At 33.8% G+C, this 16,653-nt stretch overlaps 1 protein-coding gene across 4 annotated transcripts in view; it reads right to left on the bottom strand.

Annotated features, from left to right (window-relative positions):
• WDR17 (WD repeat domain 17) overlaps nucleotides 1-16,653 on the bottom strand; it is a 91,539-nt gene that overhangs the window by 37,252 nt on the left and 37,634 nt on the right. For 2 of the 4 annotated variants that reach the window (XM_063076816.1, XM_063076815.1), the window contains exons 9-13: nucleotides 14,486-14,577; nucleotides 7,917-7,999; nucleotides 6,027-6,113; nucleotides 2,998-3,162; nucleotides 121-323 (exon numbers count right to left, since the gene is read on the bottom strand). In XM_063076816.1, coding sequence (XP_062932886.1) covers nucleotides 121-323; nucleotides 2,998-3,162; nucleotides 6,027-6,113; nucleotides 7,917-7,999; nucleotides 14,486-14,577 — 630 coding nt within the window. The remainder of the gene's footprint in view (nucleotides 1-120; nucleotides 324-2,997; nucleotides 3,163-6,026; nucleotides 6,114-7,916; nucleotides 8,000-14,485; nucleotides 14,578-16,653) is intronic. The other 2 variants (XM_063076818.1, XM_063076817.1) reach the window with 1 other exon arrangement.

The following is a 16,653-nucleotide window of genomic DNA, read 5'->3' as shown; positions in this document are numbered from 1 at the left end:
TTCTAATGAGAGAAATGTTTTTAAAATAAAACACTGCAAGACTTCTTAAAATATACTGTATTGCTCAGAAATTATAAGCATTAATACATCCAAAAAGCAAATACATAAAAAATACTTTACCATATACGTCAGCTCCATGATCATACACGGTATCTAAACAGGTTCCTTCTCTAGTGTCCCATACTTTTATAGTATAGTCCCAGCTGCCAGATATTAGTAGATATGGAATCTCAGTATTCCACAATAATCCCCTCACAGGTGCAGTGTGTCCACTAAGAATATTTATGCAAGCATCTTGAGTATAATCCCAGATTCGAACAGAACTGAAAACAGAATATTATGTATATAATAACATTCAAGTTACCATTTATCTAAAGTATAAATATATTTATAACGGAACACAATGAATATTCTTAGTATATTCAAAAAGTCTTTTATGTTTCAAGAAATATTAAGATGCCCTTTTAAAATTTATTTTTAATTGACAAATAATAATTATATATATGTATGGTATCCATATATTTTGATATGTTTAAAATGTGGAATGATTAAATCAGGCTAATTAATAAATCCATCACCTCATATACTCTTCTTTATAGCAGACAGAAATGAATTTTTAACTAGGTTAGACTTATACTATTCCAAATATCATCTTTCCTGATTTTTAATGGTCGTTAATTACTGATGGTAAATATATCATTTCAGAGTTTATACATGAAAAATTTGCTTTCATAAAATTAAATATCCAGAACAGATATAGTGAAAGATAAAATAAGACTAAAAACATAGATACAATAATTTAGGAGCACTCAAATTATTTGTAAATCATAAAAGTATACATGTATGATGATGGGTATTATTTAAAAATGACTTCATATTTATGCATTTATCAATACAGTAAAGCATTCCTTCATGTTTTTGTCAGTAAAATAAGTTGCTGGTCAGTATAGAATCAAACTCAGATCAATTAAAAAATTTAAATATAACTGGTTTCATAATATTACTTGGACTTACTAATTGTAAAATCTACAAATGTTATTGAAATTAAAATTTGAACTTAAAATCAATTTAAACCCTCCAAATGCCAATTGTGCTTAGACAATTCACAATAATTTTTTAGTCACAGATTTATACCAATGTGACAATACCAAAATATTAATACTTAATACTTCAAAGGTTGTATTGCACTATAAAGAATATACATGTAAATGATTTATATGTAATATAAATATTACATATTACATATTTTTATTTCTTTAAGGCATATCTCTCTCTGCTTTGTATAAAAAAACTTCTTCTCTTTCCCCTGTCCCAGTACAGGACAATATATCCAAATATATATAACCTAAATACTTTGGTGCTAATTTCTTATACATGTTAGTATGTAAATATTTTAAGTCTGATATACTTTCATAAATAATAATAAAGTGATTTGTATCAAGATAATTTAGTTCAATGTAATCCCATTTATGTATTTTGCTTTTATTTCTTGTGCTTTTGAATTCTTGTTTTAAAACTCCATGCCCAGCCCCATGCTGGGGATCATTTCGCCTGTTTTCTTCCAGTAGTTTCACAGTCGGGTTTTACATTTAAATCTTTAATACATTTTGAGTTGATTTTTGCATATTGATATAACTACCCTAACATGATTATTATATAACATAGATATGTATCAAAACATCAGAATGTATCCCATAAGTATGTATAATTATGTCAATTAAAATTTAAAAATTTAATTAAAAAATAATAATGTTATTGTATGAGCCACTAGAACAGGTGTCCATCCTTTCATGCTATATGTTAGTTAGTTAGGCTTTGAAATCACAATGTTTGTTTTTTGGCCAAACATAGGAAAGGCTTTAATGTGCTTCACCGTGCATAAGGAGTGTCTAAGACTTCCCGGCTGAAGCATGGTGTATGTGAGTTCTGCCATGAGCATATTGGTAATTAACGATTTCCCTACAATTCTGACTTTTATCTAAAGATGCTATATAACATTAGTGAAGTATAATCTTCATTTATATTAACAATGACTACTAAAGAGACAAATAACCAGAATTTAGTAAAGCCTTTCAATTTTCATTACCAAAAGTCTGTAAAGTGCTTACTACTAACTTTCTGAAAATATTTCTCAATGATTGAAGATTATATGTTTTTCGTGCAGAATAGATTTAGACACTAAAGTCTATGTTAAAAGACTGAAATAATCTCATAAACAAATTCACATTCACATAATAACTATATTAGAAATGAGATTTCAAGTGTAAGATTCCGAGTGATAACCCACAAAAATCTCATAATAGCTTCTCTCATCAAATTTGGATTTATGCCAAAAATTCAGTATGAAAATATCTAAGCATTCAGTATTAAACTTGTGGTTACTATACACTATGACTTTTACTTACATAAGGTAATATTTTTTATCTAAATTTATTCCATCTTCAAATAGTGATTAAACTATGCTATATAAATCTATCTTGTTGGGATACAAAATATAGACAAGTTTTCAGAAACACTCACGAATCCAGAAAAACATTAAATCACCCTCATTTAAAAATATCTTCTCTTCATGGTAAAATTTATGATCATCTTTTATTCTATTCTTGATGAAAACAGCATACAGTTGTCTTCCGTATTAAACATAAAAACATTATTAAAAACAAACTTTTCTATATCTTATAGAGACCTATTCGTTTCAGATCTTCTTCCCTTTTTCCACAGATACTTATTTGTTAACTTTCTTCCTAATAAGCTAGAAATAAACATCCATAGTAAGCTAAATAAATAAGGAAATAAAGATAATAAATATACTGATAATATAAGCATGCTAAAATTTAGTTTGGTTGAATGTAATTAGGTATTTCTTAACTGCCTACTTGTTAAGTACATATTTATAATATTTTCACATATAATTTGATCATATAAATATGTATATTTTGAGGAAAATACAAGCTTATAATTCTGAGGACCAGAAAATTAGAATCCAAAAATACATACCCATCATCAGAACCACTGCAAAGAATTCCCTCCCTCAGAGGAGACCATTTAACATGAAATACTTTTGCTGTATGTCCACTGAACACTTTCAATGGTAGATCAGAGCTGGTGGCTACATAATAGACACGAACATTTTTGTCTTCACAGCCGGTGGCTATCATGTCTCTGAAATATCATCAATGGGATGTTAAAATATTAAAAATTTGATATTATTTGGTACTAATAATTTTTAAATATACAACAGTTCTAATTTCTAAACTAGAACTTTTGCTTCCTGAATGAAGTTGGACTAAAAACTTACATATGTAAAAACATCATGTATTATCATGCTATTGGTCATTTGCAGAAAATGCCCCAGAAGGAAACGAGTTTCTCTCTCAGTGTTCCCTTTTAATTGGTTGAATTTTTATTTCATGTATCCTAGATCAAAGGTAATGGTGTTTATATTTCAATGTTATTTTTCAAAATGTCCAGACTCATAACTTCTTTAAGGTTTCTCAAATTTTATATTTTGCAACTGTTGGGTCTTAAGAAGGTGATGAATGATGAGATTTGATTACTTGCTGGTAAGCAAATTATTATTACATGACCTCGACATTTGTTAGATTTTTTTGTGGCATGGGTACAAATAGCAGTGTCTCCCCACATACCCCTCCCCAGAAGTTTTCTGAAAAAGCTCCCTGCAGACCAGGGTTGTCTCATTGTACAATAAGTCACAGTCCACTTTCCATTCCTCTTTGGTGGCTTCCCTTCCTTGAGATGCTTAACTATATGATGTAACTAAGGATTCGCTGGGAATGTAACATGATCTTTTAATGTTCTTTGTTCTTTATTCTCACAAGAGTGAATAAGTAAGTGTACCCTACTTAAAATACTCTTAGTTAAGGAATTATAAGTACTAGGCAGACCTGTGGAAATCATGTAACTGCCAGAACACAGTCTGCATGAGGAACATATACTCTAACCATTACATAAACAGTCCCTACATTTTAAAGATAAAGACAGGAAATTACAAACTTTGGAACCCACCTGCCATCAAAACCCTTCCAAAACTTTAAATTGTTGATTTTGTCACATGGGTTACAATGCTTATATTTACTGAAGCCCACATGCAGAAATATACCAAACTGGCATGCCAATTTATAATGCACAAATTACATCTTCCCAAGGCTCACTGATAAATGGGCCAGTTGCTACATCTGGGAAAACATATTTTGCATAAATACATATAGTTACATGTATACATGAATAAATATTTGTATAATGTTTATGCTGATACATAAATATAAAAATCTTAGAAATGATATAATCATTCAAAGAATATATGTAAAGGTATCTAAACTTTTCTGTGGAAGTAGTTCTTAGGCTGAGAGCTGAAAGATAGGTAGCAGTTATCTATGCCCAACCCAGGTAAGGTATGTGGTAACAGGTAGAAAATAGAATCCTAGATAAAGAGGGACAAGAGTGAAAGCCTTGAGTTGAAAAGCAGCTGGCTAATTCAAGAAACTGAAAGCTAGTGTGGCTGCACGCAAAGGAGCAAAGGGGAGCAAGGCATGGAAAGAGATTAATAAGGTAGACAGGAATCAGATTACACAGGGGCTTCCTTGTAGGGCTTGCTAAGAGTTTGTATTTTATACTACAATCAATAGGAAACAATTAAAACATTTAAGCAGTAGAACAGTGTGTTCAGATCTGCATTTTAAATGTTCACTCTGACTGCAATATAAAGAAGGTGGGGTGGAGAGAGAGGAAGTAGTAATAAAGGGAATAAATTCTGGAATTGATTTAGAAGACTTCCGCAGAAGTTAAAAAAATGTTATTGGTTTAGTGGTATGGGGATGGTTGGAAAAAGAAGAATATGATGGGAACTGGTGGCTAACTGGAAATGAAAAGTGAGAGAAGGTATAAAAGAAAAGGCCAAGAATTCTGGCTTTAGCAGTGTTTGTTGTTAGCAATATCAGTCATTGAGATAGGAAATACTGGAGGATGAGCTGGTCATGAGCTCATTTGGCATATAACCTAACAGTGTGTTATAAATTCTTCTATATTTACTGGAAAAAATACATAGGTCCATCATTCTGTATAATATGAACATAATAGAATATAAGTATAATAAGATTTTAATATTTGAATCAATATATTTCCCACATGTAGTATAAAGAACCATAAAAAATTTACATTGTTTTTGACAATATCTAAAGAAGTTTGAATTTTTAAATATAATTTAAAACCCATCAAAGAGAGGTTTGAATCACAAAATTCTTGAAAATGCAGTGAGTGAGAGATGCAATTTCAGTGGAGGTTTGAACTGGATTTAGTTTTAAACCTAAGCTGATTTTCTGATGGTAAATACTCAGTTCTTGAGCAAAGTTGACCTTTCAAGCCATCCACTTAAATTGCACATCTTTAGGGCCGGCCCCGTGGTGCACTCACGAGAGTGTAGCGCTTGGGAGCACAGCGGCGCTCCCGCCGCGGGTTCGGATCCTATATAGGAATGGCCGGTGCGCTCACTGGCTGAGCACGGTGCAGGCGACACCAAGCCAAGGGTTGCGATCCCCTTACCGGTCACAAAAAGACAAAAAAAAAAAAAAAAAAAAATTGCACATCTTTAAAGATTATCTAATGCCAAGGTATTAGCATTAGGTGGGGGGCAATGGTAAGTCATGGTGGAACAATACCATTGCACAGATTCCTAAAAGGAATTAGAAAAATGGACACATTTCTTAGTAGAAGCCACACACAGGATGGACTTATTTCCAATTTTCATTAATTAGCAGTATGTTTTTTTCCAAAATATCAGAAACTTGTTTTGAGAACAGGATATCAATATTTCTAAATTATGTAAAAACTTCATGGAATAAAAATAGCTAAAATAAAAGAGCAACTACAAGGCTTTTTCTTATTTGCTAGGCAAGGGGAATATAACCTAATGTGATGAGTATTAACTTTGGGAATAGCATTAACCTTTATGATTATTTGAAATCACCAAAATGTAATTATTACATACTTTGGGGAAAAAAAATACTTACTTGTTGTTTTGGCTCCAATCACAACCAAACACCGCAGCTGGATGTTTGTATTTGTGTAGCACTTTACCATCAATTGTTCGAATAATACTGAAATTATAATATGTTAATAGAAAAACAAAATTCTAAATACACTATTTAAGGAAAGAAAGTGAAAATTGTAAATTTCATTTATGTTTTCCAGGATAGCGACCTTGTCTATAAAGCAAAAGGAACATTTGAAAGTACTGTACAAATGATATTAGCAATTATGAGTATATTAACATCACATAACATTAATAATATATTTAAATCAAATTAAAGGTGATAAATTTTGATTTAGAAACCATTTGTTTTTCCTTTTTGTGGGTGGCAGCTGGATGGTACAGGGATCAAACACTGGAGAAATTATTTTCTTATAGAATATTGTTTTTAGTTAAAGAAAAATATAGTTCGATGCATCTTAAAACATAATGATGTAACTAACATATGCGTCAGATTTGCAGCTTCAAAATTTAGTAGTTCAAAATTTATAATATTTAAAACAACTCATTTATAAAGCTGGCTGCATGTGCCATTACACCGAGACCAAGACATATATGTTATAACATTTTCATGGTTTAGCTTAGTAATGTAACTAGAGAGAACATATTTTACCCCCCACTGCCAAAAAAGGATCCAATATAATTTAATTATTTAAAAAAAAAAACCAAAATAAATAAATAAATAAATAAATAAATAAATAAATAAATAAATTAAATAAAAGCTCTAGTACTCTACTCTTTTATTCCACAATGCAAGGGCTATTGATTCCATTAGGGGGAAAAAAGCTGTGTATATATTAACATATTACAAGGTTTAAAAAGTCTTTGGAAAAGGCCCTCTTAAACATCATTAGACCCACCAAGACTTCTGAGGTTACTGGGGAGTGATGGTGACCTATAAATGTTTAGTCACTTAATGTGGATTTATCAAATAAATAATGCCCTGAAAATATATGGAAAAGCTAATTATGCATCACTTAATCAAAAAACTCTTAGGCACATTTTTTTGTATTTTGGTATCTACCAATTAGCAAATAGTTCCCTTCAGAAAGGCTCACTAATGCTGTTATTTCCAAAAAATATTAACTTCCTGATGAGGATCTTTGGTTTTCCTAACTATGGTCTTTTCTATTGAAATTAAATTCTATTGAACTGGGTTTAACAAAACCTGACAGGAAGCAAACTTCTATATTCTCAAAAACCATGAGTGTCTACAACACTTGTCAAAGATTAACTATAGTCATAGCTACTGGGTAGCATCATCTGATCTAAAAAAAAGTTTTTTAAACCAAGACAATTCTTCCCTTACATATTTTTACTTGGAAACTTACTTTTACCTGGAACAACATAATTAAGAAAGCACATATTTCTGAAATACAGGGTCAGTTAAATTAGCTCATAAAAAAAGTCATTTCCCACGTTACCTTATTCCTTCTTGCAAGAGCTTTTTATCTTTATGTAAATAACAGCATCTACATAACTGTGAACAAGTTTCTAGAGCATCTGATCTCTCTGGAATCACCTATAAAACTAAAATACTACACCTTCAAAAACATGTCAGGAACTATTTAGATTCTTGTGAAAAGTCCTTAAAGTTTCCTTGAAGCAATTTACTAACATTTAGTTACAATTCAGGCAGTGTTTTCATTCAGAAAATAACTGGTTTATTTTTTATTTTTAAAATATTATTTCATTGCTAATTATTAATGATATATCATAGCCAGATAGCATGTGCCTATATGGGCTTATAAATAATATTTATGACAGTTGGTGGAGCTATAGAAATGAAATTTCACTGACACACAATTAGAATAATCAAATGTGCCTTTTATAAATAGTGTAATTTCATAATATCATATATAGTACTTACCAGAAACCATCACCACTGCAGGTTGCTATTCTTTTGGAATCTTTATGACTCCAGGCAATGCAGAATATTCCACTTTTTCCATGCTTCAAAAAATGCAAAATACCTATCAATAAGAAATAATTCACCCCTTTTTCCTCTTATTTATTTACTTATTCTAAGTATTACTTTCTTTTATTAGGAACTTGCTCTAGATTATAACTAACAGAGACATTGATTTTACTGTCAACAGCAGAAACTTGAATATACACTTTAAGAATATGTAAAGTTGTCAAACTTAAGAAATAGATGCATTGTTTTAAGACATAAGTTGGGTGGCTCTATTTCTTTTTGTTTGACACCAGGAAAAGAATCAAAATCTGCTTCTTCAGCCATCTGTAGAATTAAGCTCTATTAAATGTCTTTTCCTGTGAACACCAGTCTGGAGATGAAGATAGTTATCCATCTGTTTCAAACGCAATGCTACTACAACTATAATACAAGAAATGTTACAAGCAATTGTTATTGGTTGTTCCTCTAACTTTCAAAGTTTTATTTTTATAAAAAAAAATTAGAACAGATTTAAGGTTATTCCTATAGTAAATCATTACGTGTTCCTCTGCATTCTAGAACTTGGGAAGGGTCAAGAGGTATAGTTAGAGTTGGTATGATGAGAATTTTTAAAAACAGAAAGAATATATCATACATGGGAATGTCATTCATCAATTGTGTGATGGGTGAATAAAGGTTGTAAACAACCCATTTCTAAATTTTAATTAAAAACATTTCTATTTTATATAACACTTCAATTGTGGCTGCCATTAATGGGAAACTAAAGTGACTTTTTATCCTGAATTTTAAGGTTGCTTTATAAATATACAATTTAAACTTCTTAAGGCAATCTCTAATTGGCTGTTTTTACCTTTTGAGGGTCAAGGAAGGTAGTTTTATGAAGATAGATACAAATATGGAGGGGGCAGTGCAAGACGGCAGACTAGAGGAGTTCAGGGCATTTTCCTCCCACAGAAAAGGACTGGAACAAGTAATAGACAGCTAAATATAGATAGGAGCACCAGTTGGAGAGTACGGGAGTGAAGCAGGAGACTGCTGAGATCAGTCATGGAACACGAAAATGCAGGATGATAGCATGGAGAGGAGAGAGAGGCACATGGCCTCAGCTACCACATCTCTGAAACCAGGATGGGTGGAGGAAGAATTTTCCCTCGCAGCAAAAAGACAGGAAGAGGACCTATACCAACCCCCATCCTCCCCACAAAGGCCCACAGATCCTTTGGCAAGACAAGCTGGGAGCCAAGTATAGGGAGCACCCTAGAAAACACACCCTGTATTGCTCCAGAACACAAATGGTGCACTCCCCACCCCCTACCCTCTGGGCCTAAGCCAATGCAGGATGGTGCCATCTTGAAACTAGAGCTATAACAGGAGTGCACTCTGCCCTGGGGCCAATAGCTTTTCAGGCCTTAAGGCTCTGCTCTCCACCCAGCACAGTCACAGAAGCTATAACACCATGATCCCAGTGGTGTGAAGCCTGGGCTCACAGTGTCTGTGACTCTGTTCTGCAGTGTGGCAAGCCAACTCTAGTCCTGCTGAACTGACACAGCGTCACTTGCTCATCCAGAAATCAGACATGCAGATCCTCCTCATACAGACCACACCCCATTCCTCCTTCTACCCCTGGCCCCACCAGCTGAGTTGGGTGCACCTCAGCCTCCAAACTGGAAAAACAATTCACGGGTCACTACCTTAACGAATACACCCTTGGGCTGGTGGAAACAAAGTGGATCTTCCCCTCCCAGAGAAGTGGCCAGGTGGTTCCATCCTGAACAGTGTCACCTAGCAGCCTTGCCAACAGTCTCAGAAGTGGCTGAACTGGCTTCTTCCCAGCAGGACTGCAGAGCGGCCTGCCCAGTGCCCAGAGGCAGCTGAACAGGCAGCTTCACTGTGGGCTTGCCTAGTGGTCACATGCACCACCCAGAAGTGGCTGAATAGGTCACCTCACTGCAGAACTGTGTAGAGGTCCCACCCACCACTCAAGAGGCAGCTGGACAGGCCACATCACTGCAGGCCTGCTGAGCGCTCCTGCCCACCACTCAGAAGAAGCCAGAGGAGCAATTTTACTGCAGGCCTTTCTAGCAGCCCCACCCACTGCACAGAAGTGGTTGGATGGGTCACTGCACCAAAGAGCTGCCTAGTGGCCCCACCCACTACCCAAGAAGCAGCTAGATGGGCCCCCTCACTGCGGCCCCAAGTAGTGGCCTCACCCACTTCCTGAAAACCAGCTCAGCAGTGCTGCCCTTGGCAGACTGGCTCTTAAATGAACAAAGTACAACCTTCTGGCCATCGCCACTCCCCTGGCACCAGAGCACTGATGCCAATACCACCCTTCTCCATGCACAGCAGTCCAGCCTGCTCCCTGCTGACATCCACTCTGGACACCACCACCTCCATCTCACCCATATTCAGGTGTTCTTTCATTTTACAAGGCAGGAGGAAAGAGGAAAGAGGGGAAAGCAAGGACCCAGGAAAAGCCTCTGCTTTCAGAAAAAAGGAAAGAAAAACCCTGCCCATGGTCACTCATTCAAACCAAAGAGCTTCAGTACACCCCAGTGCAGCTATCAGGGACATGAGTCACTAGCTGGGGTGCCAACAAGTCCACCAGGGTCACCTACCTCAGCCAAGGGGTAACAGGGCACCCAGGTACTTCTCACAAGTACCTGAGATATCACCTGCATCCTGATGACCCAACACAGTGTCACTCACTTCAGCAAGGAACTACTAAGTGCACCAGTGCCTAGGCCATGGAGGCACTCAGACAACTCCAACATTGAATCCTGTTGAATTAACCAGATGGAGACTATACTACTGTGTCTACCCAGAAACAATACTAAAAAACCAAAATTGTAAAAGACAAAGTCAAATTGTCCCTGTTGGCAGATAACATGATCCTATATCTAGGAAAACCTAATGACTTTACCATAAAACTCTTAGAGTGGTTAAAGAATTTGGTAAAGTTGCAGGATACGATATCAATATACAAAAGTTAGTATGGTTTTAATACTCCAACAATGAACTAACAGAAAAAGATCAAGAAAGCAAGCCATTTACAAGAACTACCAAAAATTAAAATACCTAGGAATAAACTTAACCAAGAAGGTGAAGGATCTCTACAATGAGAACTATAAATCACTGCTGAAAGAAATTAAAAAGGACACAAAAAGATGAGAAGGCATCCCACGTTCATGGATTGGAAGAATTACTGTTGTGAAAATGTCCATACTTCCCAAAACAATCTATAAATTCAATGCAATCCCCATCAAAATACCAATGACATTCTTCACAGAAATAAGAAAAACAATCCTAACATTCATATGGAACAACAAAAGATCCCCAAAAGCCAAAGCAATTCTGAGGAAAAAATATAAAACCAGAGGCATTACAATACCTGACTTAAGTTTTACTACAAAACTACAGTAACCAAAACAGCATGGTACTGGCATAAAAACAGACACATGGACCAGTGGAACAGAATAGAGAACCTAGTTATCAATCCATGTACATATAGCCAACTGATTTTTGACAAGGGCACAAGAACATAAATGGGAGAAAGGACAGACTTCAATAAATGGTGGTGGGAAAACTGAATAGCCTTTTGTAGAAAAATGAAACTAGACCCGTACCTCTCACTATATATAAAATCAACTCAAAATGGATTAAAGACTTAAGTATAAGACACGAACCTATAAAAGTCATAGAAGAAAACGTAGGGGAAACTCTTCAGGCTGTCAGACTGGGCAAAGACTTTATGAATAAGACCTCAAAAGCACTAGCAACAAAAGAAAAGATAAAAGGAATTGTATCAAACTAAAAAGTTTTTGCACAGCAAAGGAAATAAGCAATAGAGTGAAAAGACAATCTACAGAATGGGAGAAAATATTTGCAAACTATATATCTGACAAGGGATTAATATTCAGAATATAAAAGGAACTCAAACAATTTAACAGTAAAATACTAACTAATCCAATTAAAAACTAGGCAAAGGAGCCAAATATACATTTCTCAAAGGAATATATACAAACGGCCAACAGTTAATGACAAAAAAAGCTCAACATCACACATCATCAAAAAATGCAAATCAAAACCACACTGAGATATCATCTCACCCCAGTTAAAGTGGCCATTATCCAAAAGACAAAGAATAACAAATGCTGACAAGGCTGTGGAGGAAGAAGAACCCTTCTATACTGTTGGTGGGGCTGTAGATTAGGAACAGCCATTACGGAAAATAGTATGCAGATTCCTCAAACAGGTACAGATAGAACTACCATATGATTCATCAATCCCACTACTAAGTATATACCCAAAGGAATGCAAATCATCATGTCTAATGGATATCTGCACTCCCATGTTCATCGCAGTTCTATTTACAATAGCCAAGATATGGAACCAACCTAAATGTCTATCAACAGATGACTAGATAAGGAAAATATGGTATATGTATGTATGTATGTGTGTGTGTGTGTGTGTGTGTGTATATATATATATATATATATACACACACATACACAATGAAATACTACTCTGCCTTAAAAAAGAATGAAATTCTGCCATTCATAGCAGCATGGATGAGCTTGGAGAAAATCATCAAGTGAAATAAGCCCGGCACAGAAAGAGAAATAATACATGTCCTCACTTATCAGTGGGAGGGAGAGAGGGAGAGAGGGAGGGAGGGAGGGAGGTAGGGAGGGAGGGAGGGAAGGAAGGAAGGAAGGAAGGAAGGAAGGAAGGAAGGAAGGAAGGAAGGAAGGAAGGAAGGAAGGAAGGAAGGAAGGAAGGAAGGAAGGAAGGAAGGAAGGAAGGAAGGAAGGAAGGAAGGAAGGAAGGAAGGAAGGAAGGAAGGAAGGAAGGAAGGAAGGAAGGATAAACAGCAATCACAATAATATGTTGTATTTTCAGAACAGAACTGTGCTTACTAAAGGTGGAAAAGCGGGCAGGGGAAGGGGTTAGCAAGAAATTGGTTAATGGACACAAAGAATGATTACATTTTGTAATGATGCTAATTATCCTAATTTGATCATCACATATTGTACACAAGTACTGATAGTCAACTCTGTACCCTACAAATATGTACAATAAATTATGTTTCAATTAAAAAATAACACGGGATTAATCCCTATATTCATTTAGTTTAAGTAGTAGAGCCTTTCTTTCGGCTTCAATTATCCCATGGAAGTGAATTTTGGCTCTCTAATATCCTGTATTTCCTTTTGTGGGGCACATGTAGCTTAGTTAATTAAAGCTGGCAATGTTAATTTTTCCCATATTATATAGAATTTTAGAAATTTTGATATTATCTTAACTGTGCTATTGAATGACAGAAAAAAACATGAATGGATATAAGGGATGTTCTTGTTTTGCTAGACTTAGGATGGAACTCTTTAAGTGTTAATGGGCAGATATTTTATATCATAAGATGCCAAGATGCTCTAGCAAAAAATTAACATATCTGATAAATAAGAATAAAATTTTTGAATCTAGGCCAAAAGTTTCATTTCAGGCTCATTTTCTCTTACATCCTACTGTTTATTATGGGATAAGTTCTGTGGATGGGAGGGCAGAGAGCAGCTTCGGACACTGCTGAACTGAAAGAGTATTTTTGTATTGTATGCAGAGAAAGGGAAGGATGTAACTTTTATAATTCTTTGTCAGTGTTTCTCTTTTGAGTGCAAAATTGCTTACTCGTGATTGATAAAGTTTCCCTAATACTCTGCGTTTGCTACAATACTGAAGTACTCTCTGGGAGATAGGGAATCGTCAAGGGTTAACAGTCTTTTGTGTAAATGGTTTTAAAGCCACAAATATAGAAATAATTTTCAAAGAAATTATATATTTAAAAAGCTTCAACAGTAATTGTTTAAAATAAATAAAATTTCAAGTGAGAGACAAGCCAAGATCCTATTCACATTTCTCCCAATTCATACCTAACATACTGTAATTAGATCATATGTATTTTTCAAACATTAATGGAAGTCAGTAAAATATGGGATGATAATTTATCTCCAGGCTAAATGATAAATACAATCTGTGACACTATACATGGGAAGAGGGCAGATTTTAGGGTATGTCATAAAACAACAGAGTTTGAGAACCGGAGGGAAAGCTAAGACATTATACTCCTATAGTCTAAATTAATCATTTTATAGGTAAAGAAACATGTTCAAGTCAATAATATAATTTTCCCTAGGTCCAGAGATAATTAATATCAAAATCAGGACTATATTTGGAACCTTTTCTGAGTTTAGTCTTCCCATTATTTAATATTTACTTAGTCATTTGTGGAGGATGACTAAAAATTCCTTTAAATCTCTAATACAACTTTAGGTGAACTTTAATATCTTAGACTTAGCTACAATTTTCAGAATTCATTTTGACATGTGAATATCACCTTGGATTTTCTTCTAATTAAGAGCATATATACCACATGGTTATTAACTGTTAAATTCAGAGAGAAAAACATTTGCAAAATATGAAGTAGCATAGACATTATACCATCAGTAGCAATAAATACATCTTACCTCATTAAATCGTTGTACCATTTTGCCTTTCAGAACATCCCAAATAAAAGCACCATTTTGTGAAGTTGCTCCAGCAATACAACTTAAATCACCTTAGGAAACAATTTGTTAGATATTATATTAAATATTTGCCACAAATGTAATTTTTGAAAATTTAAAACTTGAGACTTGCACAGTAGTTATTTTAAAATTTTTTTTGTAATGGAAAGTATCAAGTATACACAAATATAGAGAGAATAATGCAACGAATGTATCTATCATATAGATTCAATAATTATCAAAATATGACCAATTTTGTTTTGTCTATAATCCCCACTGGATTTCATTTGAGCAAATCTCTGACATCATATTATTTCATCAATATATAATTTAGTACAGATATCTCAAAGACAGGGATTCTTTTATTATCAAGACCAAACTATCAATAATTCCAATATTATCACATACACAGTATTCATATTTCCATGACTATCTAGTAATATTTTAAGTTAAAGTATTTTTATAAGAAGATCACATACATATTCAGTTTCTCTCTCAAAAACAGAAATAATGCTTTCTATTTTTTAAAAATAAAAGATATCTGTGAAAATGAAACAACTGCTAAGTTAGTAGATGGCCAAGAACTTAAACAAGAACTTTCTGCAAGACAGAGAAAAAAGATTTTCTCCTTTAGAAATAAAGAACAGCTGTCATTTGCTATTTAGGAGTAAGAATATGAGGAATTGTTTTGTGACAAATGATTATAAACACTAAAAAAGAAAAGTTCTCACCATATTTCTAGTATTTTCATCCTGCTCCCTTTTTGAAGTTTTTCAAATATGGGGACATGTTTCCAAATTTATTTGCACCTTTATTCCCTGTGGTATTTACTCTAAAATATAGAAATTATACAATCATCTATATCCTATTCTATTTCCATTCTTGTCAACCTTCATAAATTTCTTATATTTCATCCCCACTTACCTAAAAATCTTGATTTATCAGTAATCACATAGCAAAAAATGATAGAATCTCTATTTTCCAACATTTTTACTTTCTTAATGTAAATTCTCAATGTAGAGTAAAAATATGCTTTAAGTAAGATTAAACTTTCTGTGCTATGATTTGAAACAATGGTTTTTATAGTCACAATTTTTATTTAAGTTTTAGGTTTGAGACATATATTTTTGTAGGAGAAAGAGTGTTCAACTAGTAACAGCTATAGTGCTATGTTACAGCATTGGCTGACCCAACTCTTACATAACTAGCCAAGGGAAACAGCTATGATGATGCATATTTCCATAACTAAGAGCAGGTTTAGGTATGCTCTGCTTAAAGGAACAAATACTATGCTTACGAGCTGTAAATAAGATCATTTTTTTGGACTTCTCATTGTAGGAGATGAGAGATATACGAAGGAGTGGTCTTTTAATTTTTTTGTGTCATCGACCTCTCTGAAAATCTAATTTTAATGATAGTCTTTGACAGACATAGGCATATACACATATATATTAAACCTTATTCATAAAATTCCAAGAGATTCCCAGACTCTCTGAAGAAATCTAAAATCCCCAAAGGCCCATACATTCAAAGTTAAGAATCCCAGTGTATGAAGAAATAAGTTAAAAAATAATGATAAGCTATACCTGGTTATATGTGGTTATTAAACTAGTATTTACATTTAGGACAAATACGTAAAGCATTACATATACTTCATTAAGTTAAAAATATCCATTTAAGTGTGTAAAATTATTTGTTATAGGGAAATAATGTTTTGGGAGAAAATGTCAGAGGTGTCATAGGATGTCTCTTCTCTTCTTTATGTGTAGTAAGGTATGAGGTAGCATCTTTCTGAGATCAAAGAAAAGACCCTATAATAGCATAAAAGTTCTTCAGTATTACATAGGTGGAATTTACATAGAATTACATGGTTATTATTGAACTCTTATTTGATATATAATCATATTTGCAAAACAGGTGTATCAGAGAAAGTCATTTATTATAATTTTAGAAAATTAAGCTTATTTTCATAAATTTGATTCACATGAAAAATTTCAGGAAAACATCTGTCATGTGAGATGTGTTATACCTTTAAAGGCATAGCTATATGAGTACAAATACACTAAAATTAGATGGGTGAAAATCATCCTGATTTACTGTGGTCAGATAGAAGGGTCCAGAACTCAAAG

Source organism: Cynocephalus volans, chromosome 13 (assembly GCF_027409185.1).
Source record: "Cynocephalus volans isolate mCynVol1 chromosome 13, mCynVol1.pri, whole genome shotgun sequence".
NCBI classification, from domain to species: Eukaryota; Metazoa; Chordata; class Mammalia; order Dermoptera; family Cynocephalidae; genus Cynocephalus; species Cynocephalus volans.
Note: the sequence above shows the minus strand (reverse complement) of the source record. Positions and strands in the feature narration are given on the sequence as shown.